The sequence below is a fragment of the Mustelus asterias genome, chromosome 11 (genome assembly GCF_964213995.1).
Source record: "Mustelus asterias chromosome 11, sMusAst1.hap1.1, whole genome shotgun sequence".
NCBI lineage: Eukaryota > Metazoa > Chordata > Chondrichthyes > Carcharhiniformes > Triakidae > Mustelus > Mustelus asterias.
Genome location: NC_135811.1, coordinates 61,712,335 through 61,722,635, shown reverse-complemented (window position 1 = coordinate 61,722,635; position 10,301 = coordinate 61,712,335). Strand labels below are relative to the sequence as shown.

Below are 10,301 nucleotides of genomic sequence, written 5' to 3'. Positions count from 1 at the left end.
ACTCCCCCACCACTTTTACATCCCCCTCTATCCCGCCTGAAAAATCTTTAACTTGGAATGTTAAGCTGCCAATCCTGTCCTTCCCTCAACCCAAGTCTCTGTAATGGCAACAACTTCATAGTTCCTAGTACTAATCCAAGCTCTAAGTTCATCTGCCTTACCTCTTACATTTCTGGCATTGAAACAAGTGCACTTTAGTCCACCAGACCCTCTCTGATTAGCAATCCACCCTGCCTGGTGGATTAGTCATGGGAAATGTGCATTGTTACAGGGTAGGGCCTCGGTGGGAACTCTTTCAGAGAGTCAGTGTAAACTCGATGGGCTGAATGGCTTCCTTCTGCACTGTTGAGATTATATGGTAAGAGCCCATTCCCTTCATTCTAATCAGACTGCGTGAAACTCAGTCATGTTATTTCTCAGAGCTACAAGAAAACAGCAGCAGGACGGAGTTCCCATTGAGGACTGGGCTCAGGTTTGGACACAAACTCAATCTCGGGGTGTGGTGCTGAGATGGGCCAGGAGGCTTATCCCTTGGCTGACACCTTGTGCTTAATTTTACCAACCTTGAATTAGGGGGCTTGGAGATGGGGAGGGGATGAGGAGCGAGGGGAATAGGGAGAAGCCACATAGGGACGGCTCCCTAATACAATCCTGCCACCAAGGCCCTTTCCCGGGTCATGGCTGGGTTGGGGAGCCCCTTGATGGTCAATGCAGAAGCAGAAAATTATGAGGCAGATCTCTCACCGCCCTTCCTGCTGGCAGGTCTGGCTTTGGGACTTCCATTTGTTCCCATTTGAGAGTCCCAACATCCTCGGCAATATCCACTCCTTTGGATCAGAGGCCTGAGTTGAGAGGAAAAGTCAGTAACACTTAGGATCTGTAAACACAAAAGGAGGGATATAAGACAGGAAAAGGAAAAGAATTGGTTAATGCAGAGCACTTCAAAGTTCAGCCACAATTACAGAAAGTACAGATTAATGGATGGTAAAAAGGGGCGGTGCAGTGGTTAGCACTGCTGCCTCACAGCGCCAAAGACCTGGGTCGACTCCCGGCTTGGGTCACTGTCTGTGTGAGTTTGCACATTCTTCCCGTGTCTGCGTGGGTTTCCTCCGGGTGCTCTGGTTTCCTCCCACAGTCTGAAAGATGTGCTGATTAGGTGCATTGACCCGAACAGGCACTGGACTGTGGCGAATAAGGGAATTTCACAGTAACTTCATTGCAGTGTTAAAGTAAGCCTTACTTGTGACTAATAAATAAACTTCAACTTTAAATTCAGGACTAGATTTAGGGAAGAATTCTTCCACAAACAGTGATCAAGGTACAGAAAGGTAGGTCTGGAGAGAGATTAACAGTGATTAAGAAGAAGCCAATGGTTGCAATAACATTGCAGATTCCCTTAATCAAGTGCTGTAACTTGAGTGAGATTAGGACAAAGCACAAATATCATTGCAACTTCCTCTGTTCCCTGAAATCACTCCAGTCCCTCTAACAGAAGGGGTATCAGAGGCAAAAAGTGGAAGGGTCATCAGGAGTATCAAGTGATAGGACTATCGGTGAATGTCCCAAGCTCGAGTGTGTCCCTCAGCATGTAGTCTTGGATTTTGGAATGTGCCAGTCTACAATACTCGGTCGAGGACAATTCTTTGCACTGGAAGATCAACAAGTTTTGGATAGTAAATTCAGGACCAGATTTAGGAAAGAATTCTTCCATAAACAGTGATTAAGGTCGGCAAAGGTAGGTCTGGAGAGAGATTAACAGTGATTAAGAAGAAGCCAACGTCCGCAATAACATTGCAGATTCCCTTAATCGAGGCCAAAGAGCGTCTTTCACCAAGTTGATGATCAGAGTCCTGCGTCACAGAGCTGCTCACATCCCATAGAATACAGAGTCCTGTGTCACAGAGCTGTTCGCATCCTGTACAGCGTTCTGCATCACAGAGCTGCTCACGTTCCATAGAGTACAGAGTTCTGCGTCACAGAGTTGCTCACACGCCGTAGAGTACAGAGCTGCCCACGTCCCATAGATTACAGAACTGCTCGTGTCTCGTAGAGCACAGAGTCCAGCATCACGGAGCTGCTCGGGATGAACTTTGACGAAAACTACTGCATCTTTCTGCAGACCTTCTTTGCAAAGCCACATTCCACATGGAGGTGTGCGACCTTCGAGGGCAACTGCCAATTCAACCTGCAAGCTAACCTTAAAAGAATCCTGAACTAGGACTCCCAAGTTCCTATGCGCTTCCAATTTCTGAATTCCCTCCCCATTTAGACAAGAGTCCATGCCTCTATTCTTCCCACCAAAGTGCATAAACTCACACTTTCCGAGGTTGTATTCCATCTGCCACTTCTTTGCCCACTCTCCTAACCTGTCCAAGTCCTTTTGCAGCCTCCCTGCCTCCTTAATATTACCCGTCCCTCCACCTATCTTTGTATCATCTGCAAATTTAGCCACAATGTCCTCAGTTCCTTCATTTAGATCATTGCTCTAGAAAGTGAAAAGTTATAGTCCCAACACTGACCCCTGCGGAACTCGACTAGTCACTGGCTGCCATCCTGAAAAGAACACCTTTATCCCCACTCTCTGCCTTCTACCTGTCAGCCAATCTTCTATCCATGTTAGTACCTTGCCTTGGGCCATGGGCTCTTATCTTAATCAGCAGCCTACTGTGTGGCATCTTGTCAAAGACCTTCTGGATAGATAACGTTGATAACGTTCACTCTCCTTTGTCTAACCTGCTCGTTACCTCCTCAAACAATTCTAACAGCATGACCTCCCCTTGAAGAAATCATGCTGATCTATTTTACCATGCATTTCCAAGTACTCTGAAATTTCATCCTTAATAATGGACTCTAAAATCTTACCAATGACCGAGGTCAGGCTAACTGGCCCGTAATTTCCTGTCTTTTGCCTCCCTCCCTTCTTAAACAGGAGTGTTACATTAACGATTTTCCAGTCCTCTGGGACCTTCCCTGACTCCAGTGATTCCCGAAAGATCACTACTAATGTCTCCACAATCTCTTCAGCTATCTCCTTCAGAACTCTGGGGTGAATTCCATCTGGTCCAGGTAAATTATCCATCTTCAGACCTTTCAGCTTCCCTCGCACCTTTTCCTTAGTAATAGGCCACCATACTCACCTCAGCCCCCTGACTCTCTTGAAATTTTGGTATGTTACTGGTGTCTTCCACCATGAGCGGTACGGGGCGGCACGGTAGCACAGTGGTTAGCACTGCTGATTCACAGCTCCAGGGTCCCGGGTTCGATTCCCGGCTCAGGTCACTGTCTGTGTGGAGTTTGCACATTCTCCTCGTGTCTGCGTGGGTTTCCTCCGGGTGCTCCGGTTTCCTCCCACAGTCCAAAGATGTGCAGGTTAGGTTGATTGGCCAGGTTATAAATTGCCCCTTAGAGTCCTGGGATGCGTAGGTTAGAGGGATTAGCGGGTAAATATGTGGGGGTAGGGCCTGGGTGGGATTGTGGTCGGTGCAGACTCGATGGGCCGAATGGCCTCCTTCTGCACTGTAGGGTTTCTATGATGATTCTATGATTCTATGAAGACTGACGCAAAGTACCTATTCAGTTCCTCTGCCATTTCTTTGTTCCCAATTACTACTTCCTCAATGTCATTTTTCAGTGGTCTAATGTCCACTCTTGCCCCTCTCTTTCCCTTTCTATATAAAAAAAACTCTTGCAATCTTCTTTTATATTACTGGCTAGCTTACCCTCATATTTCATCTTCTCTCCCTTATTTATTTCTTTTTTAGTTGTCCTCTGTTCGTTTTTAAAAGCTTCCCAATCCCCTGACTTCCCATTAATCTTCGCCACATTGTATGTTTTTTCTTTTGCTTTTATGCTGTCCCTGACTTCCCTCATCAGCCATGGATGCCTCGTCCTCCCCTTTGTGTGCTTTTTCTTCCTTGCGATGAAATTCTGCTGTATCTCCCGCATTACTCCCAGAAACTCCTGCCATTGCCGTTTCACCATTGTCTTTCCTGCTAGGTTTCTCACCCAATCAACACTGACAAGTACCTCCCTCATTGCCTCTGTAGTTATTTTTACTCAGCTGTAAAGAACGTTACATCTGATTCAGCTTTGCCCTCTCAAACTGCAGGGTGAATTCTACCATGACATGTGTAAGTGAGTCACACTGTATGCCCAATAGGATAATCTTAAATTAGTTTTCGGTATAATTCTCAGCACAATCAGGAATATTGCTGAACAAAGACATTTTGGTGAAGCTTTTCATCTTGACTCATCAGGACAATCACAAGATTAAAACAACAGCTTTACATAACATTATTCATGCAAAATCCACATGTGGCTTTGCAAAGCATTTGATTGGGAATTCATACTAAATTTCTAGTAAATTGGTAGTCTATGAAAGATCTTGGTCGATAAGGGGCCATGACTTCCAGTGGAGTGGCAATTAAGTTGCTTTGCCAGTCTGCTCAAAATTACCTACCTGGAAAGCCAGGCAATCCTATCTTGCCCAACATTCAGACTCAGGCTGGGCAAGACCTGAGTAGTGCAGTCTACAGTCAGGGGCGGCACAGTTGCCAGTAAGTAAGCTACGTCCCCTTTTGTACAGTACCAGCTGCCATAAATCAGGTAAACTTAAAGGTCCAGCCAAGTTTAAAGGCGTTTGACAAACCAGGGGAAGGTAAGTGTACAGGTAAGTGGGTAGGATTTGGAGATAGTTAGGGGTCAGGGGGTGCTGGGAGTTGGAGGATGTCCCCTCCACGGAGAGCATTGTTCCCTTGCTACTTGTTGCTGTGGTAACAGTTGTTGTTCCATTGCAGTTATTGGAGGCACTTGGACCTCTGGGATTGCTGGGTAAATTTGTATTCACAGCTGTTGAGATCCCTTTTTTCTTACTCAATTGCTGATCAATTGCTGTGAAGAAACAGTTTCACTAATTCTGTGTTTAGGCTTGCGGTCCCGCCTCTATATTTGGTTGTTCACTTCCACTGCGCACAGTCTCAACACCTGTCCCAAGTTTCCATGTAGGCTGGCCTCCTGTTGAGAGTTTTGAGGGTTTGTACCCTGGCTGGCTCCTCATATTTTTCCATAGCTACATATTGATTCTTCAAGGAATCTTTCAGGATTGCATCTTCTTTGTGTGCCTTTTCTGTCTGTTGTTTTGCCTGGCTGTACATCTGATTGAGTTTGTTCAACTTCCACTTTGTTTTGCCAGTTGTGGAATAGTGAGTCATTATTCTCTCTCAGTACCTTTGTGTCATCTCTGAAATTTGTTTGTTCAGATCTTGCTTGGTTCATTGAAGACTTCAGTTTGATGCGTGTTCAAAGGTATATACTCAGTTGGAATCTTGCGCTTCAACTCTCCCGGTTCAGCTCTGATGTGAACAATTTCCTGTAGAACTACTTAATTTACCTATGGCTCATACATTTCATTACACTGACATGGTCAGCAAACAAATTGTGGTTTACTTCAGTATGGTCCTTGTCACTCTGGAATCTTGTGTTTCCTTCTCCCTGGGATTTTCTATTGTTTTCCGTCTGGGGTCTTATGCTGTCCATCCTCTGGGGCCTTTTGTTACCCACTCTCTGTTGGCACATTCAAGGTTACCAGCCCAAGCTTTCGACTTGCCTCGGCTGAGATGAGTGGTTGTTGCATTCCCATTTATAACCTGGAACTTGAGATCTTCCTGTTTTCCATTGCATTTGGGCCACTCACCTGAAGAAGGGGCTTAGAGTTCCGAAAGCTTGTGTGGCTTTTGCTACCAAATAAACCTGTTGGACTTTAACCTGGTGTTGTTAAACTTCTTACTGTGTTTACCCCAGTCCAACGCCGGCATCTCCACATCATATCTAACAGGAAGCAGAGAGTCGGAATAAATGGGTGCTTTGCCGGTTGGCAGTTGGTGACTAGTGGCGTGCCGCAGGGATCGGTGCTGGGGCCTCAACTGTTTACCATATACATAGACGATCTGGAGGAGAGGGCTGAGTGTAGGGTAACAAAGTTTGCGGATGATACAAAGATGAGTGGGATAGCGAATTGCGTGGAGGATGCAGAAAGTCTGCAGAGAGATTTGGATAGGCTAAGTGAGTGGGCGAGGATCTGGCAGATGGAGTATAACATTGACAAGTGTGAGGTTATCCACTTTGGAAGGAATAATAGTAAAATGGACTATTATTTAAATGGTGAAAAATTACAACATGCTACTGTGCAGAGGGACCTGGGGGTCCTTGTGCATGAATCGCAAAAACTCAGTTTGCAGGTGCAGCAGGTGATCAAGAAGGCAAATGGAATGTTGGCCTTTATCGCGAAGGGGATGGAGTATAAAAGCAGGGGGGTCTTGCTGCAATTGTACAAGGTACTGGTGAGGCCGCAACTGGAGTACTGCGTGCAATTTTGGTCCCCTTATTTGCGGAAGGATGTATTCGCCTTGGAGGGAGTACAGAGAAGGTTCACCAGGTTGATACCGGAGATGAGGGGGTTAGCTTATGAGGAGAGATTGAGTAGATTGGGCCTGTACTCATTGGAGTTTAGAAGGCTGAGGGGAGATCTTATAGAGACATATAAGATAATGAAGGGGCTCGACAGGGTAGAGGCAGAGAGATTCTTTCCACATAGATAGGAAACAAGAACTAGAGGACACAGCCTCAAAATAAGGGGGAAGTCAGTTTAGGATAGAGTTGAGGAGGAACTTCTTCTCTCAGAGGGTAGTGAATCTCTGGAATTCTCTGCCCATTGAAGTAGTGGAGGCTACCTCGTTAAATATGTTTAAGTCCCAGGTAGATAGATTTCTGATCAATAAGGGAATTAAGGGTTATGGGGAGTGGAACTAAACCACTATCAGATCAGCCATGATCTTATTGAATGGTGGGACAGGCTCGAGGGGCTAGATGGCCTACTCCTGCTCCTATTTCTTATGTTCTTATGTTCTTAAGTCCATGTGTTTTGAAACACAGAATTTTAAGTTTGCCTGTATTTCAACCAGTTTTGTCCATATGCCACATATTGTAGTAATGTCCATTAAAAGGTGGATTCACCTAATCTTACAGTGGGTTTCCTCCAGTTTCCTCCCACACCCCAAAGATGTGCAGGCTAGATGGATTGGCCATGATAAATTGACACTTAGTGCCAGGGGGTTAGCAGGGTAAATACTTGGGGCTACGGGGACAGGTTACGGGCCTGGTTGGGAGTGTGGTCAGTGCAGACTCGATGGGCCAAATGGCCTCCTTATGGACTGTAGGGATTCTATGATTAAGATCATCCTTTAGCTGTCTGAATTCACAACTTGTGTTCCAGCTATCACATACTGATCAGTGGTTTCACTTTCAACCAGAGCTCTGGTGTTTAAGACATAGCATTCAAAGGCACGGGTGGCACAGTGACACAGTGGTTAGCATTGCTGCCTCACAGCGTCAGGGACTCTGATTTGATTCCCGGCTTGGGTCACTGTGTGGAGTTTGCACATTCTCCCTGTGTCTGCATGGGTTTCTTCCGGGTGCTCCGGTTTCCTCCCAAAGATGTGCTAGCCAGGTGGATTGGCCATGCTAAATTCTCCCTCAGTGTACCCGAACAGGCATCGGAGCGTGGCGACTCGGGGATTTTCACAGTAACTTCATTGCAGTGTGAAGGTAAGCCTACTTGTGACTAATAAATAAATTTTAAATATAACATTCACTCGGGGTTCAAAGCCATAAGGCTATAAGACCATAAGGCGTAGAAGCAGAAGTAAGCCATACAGCCCAATGGGTCTGCTCCACCATCCAATGAGATCATGACTGATTTAATAAAATCCTCAACTACACTTTCCTGTCATATCTCCATAACACTTGATTCCCTTATTGATTAAAAATCTGTCTATCTCCATGGAACTATAAAATCCCTACAATGCAGGAGGCCATTTGGCCCATTGTGTCTGCACTGTCTCTCCAAAAGAGCATCTTATCCAGGCCCATCCCCCTGCCGTATCACTGTAACACTGAGCATATACCATGGCTAATCCACCTAACCTACAATCTCTGGACACTAAGGGGAAATTTAGTATGGCTAATTCACCTAACCCGCACATCTTTAGACTGTGGGAAAAAACCAGAGCACCCGGAAGAAACCCACGCAGACACGGGGAGGCATGGTTAATAAGTTTGCAGATGACACTAAGATTGGTGGCACAGTGGACAGTGAAGGTTATCTAGGATTTCAACGGGATCCTGATCAATTGGGCAGTGGGCCGATGAATGGCAGATGGAGTTTAATTTAGATAAATGCGAGGTGATGCATTTTGGTAAATCGAACCAGGGCAGGAGTTACTCATTAGGTAGGGTGTTGGGGAGAGTTATAGAACTAAGGGATCTAGGAGTACAGGTTCATAGCTCCTTGAAAGTGGAGTCACAGGTGAACAGAGTGGTGAAGAAGGCATTCGGCATGCTTCGCTTCATTGGTCAGAACATTGAACACAGGAGTTGCGATGTCTTGTTGAAGTTGTACAAGGCATTGGTAAGGCCAGACTTGGAATACTGTGTACAGTTCTGGTCACCCTATTATATAAAGGATATTATTAAACTAGGAGGAATGCAGAAAAGATTTACTAGGATGCTCCCGGGACTTGATGGTTTGAATTATAAGGAGAGGCTTGATAGACTGGGACTTTTTTTCCCTGGAGTGTAGGAGGCTTAGAGGTGAACTTATAGGGCTCTATAAAATAATGAAGGGCATAGATCAGCTAGACAGTCAACATCTTTTCCCGAAATTAGGGAAGTCTAAAACTAGAGGGCACAGGTTTAAGGTCAGAGGGAAGAGATACAAAAAGGTCCAGAAAGGCAATTTTTTTCACTCAAGGTGGTGAGAATGTGGAGTATGATCTCATTGCGCATGCTCCAACCATGCGCGCTCCCTCCCCGGCGCGCGCTCCTTCACTTCCCGCGCGCAGCCCGATTGGGTTTTCCATTCCATCCAAATGAACGGGGGGGGGAGGGACGGAATAAATTAAATTATAAAGACGGAAAACCCCACAGATGGAGAGGTAAATAATCTCCTCTGAATAATATAACTTTTGTATCAATACTGTGTATAATAAATAGCAGGAACTGAGACGGGAGTGTCAGAATAGTGAGCCGACTGTCAACCGCTTCCCCTCCCCACATTGACTCACCCTCCACACCCAGAAAGGGCGCGAAAACCGCGGCTGCGAAACCGGCGCAGAGAGAGAGAGCGCGAGCGGCAGCGCGAGAGGTAAACAACCCAGAGCTCCCGGCTCAGGAAGGCGATCCACGCTCTCTGCCCAGTGAGCGGCTCCGCCATTCTCACAATCCGTCCATTGAGACTCTCCAGCCGGCGCCATGAACGGGTGAGTGCGGGAGGCCGGCCCGGCGGCACAGTGCGCAGCATGGGCGCTTAGAACTCACCCTGAACCCACCTCTTCCCCCCCCCCCCCCCCCCTCTCCCCCCCCCCCCCCCCCTCTCCCCCCCCCCCCTCTCTCCCCCCCCCCCCCCTCTCTCCCCCCCCCCCCCCCCCTCTCTCCCCCCCCCCCCCTCTCTCCCCCCCCCCCCCTCTCTCTCTCTCCCCCCTCCGGCCTGACCCCCCCCAGCTTTAGTTTCTGTTTCTACTTTTCTGATTGAACATTCTTGTTTTTAGTGTTTTCAAAGGTCAAAGAAACAACTCCTGTTGTCAAGTGAACTCCAGTGTGGAGCAGCAGCTATTGGACACAGGCTCTGTCAGAGGTAACATTCAATCTTCACTCCCATCTGTAGCATTTTTAGCTAGTGTGTAAATTTAATCTTTGCTGTTGAATGGAGACATCTCTTATTTGGGGTAATTCTGCCAGAAATGCCACTGGCAGCTCTTTGGCTACTTCTGCTGTGTCTGTAATTTGATGTGATATCCAAAGATCCCAACCATGTCATGTAAATCTTCATTAATGCAATTTATTTTATGACTGGCAGATGTGCCCTGAAGTTCTCAATATTAAGGGACCATCATATTGTCACTTCTGACCCAAGTGTCACTAGTTGCTTGTTTAAGCCTCCAGTTTGCTGTTGAGCAGAAGTGGTGCTGAACTTGTCCATTCAAAGTAGTCTACTTGCTTGCATCTTTGTAACATGACTGACCAACAACAGCTCAGCTTTAGTATTGCTATTGTTGTTTTCTGATCCTTACTTATCTCAAAATGCTCTCAATGCCTGATTTGCCAATTCTGGTCTATTGTTCATTCCTATTGACCATGTCTTTTACCTTTAGCACTGACATTTCCCCCCATAACCCCTCTATCTTTCCTTTGTGATGCTCATTTAAGAACTACCTTTCTGATCAAGCTTTTGGCATCTGTCCTAATGT

General features: G+C 46.3%; 1 protein-coding gene across 1 annotated transcript in view; it reads left to right on the top strand.

Annotated features, from left to right (window-relative positions):
* The first annotated feature begins 9,173 nt into the window (after positions 1–9,173).
* hells (helicase, lymphoid specific) overlaps positions 9,174–10,301 on the top strand; it is a 63,306-nt gene continuing 62,178 nt past the window's right edge. The window contains exons 1-2 of the mRNA XM_078223680.1: positions 9,174–9,314; positions 9,603–9,688. Of these exons, the coding sequence (XP_078079806.1) occupies positions 9,307–9,314; positions 9,603–9,688 (94 nt within the window). The 5' untranslated portion in view covers positions 9,174–9,306. The remainder of the gene's footprint in view (positions 9,315–9,602; positions 9,689–10,301) is intronic.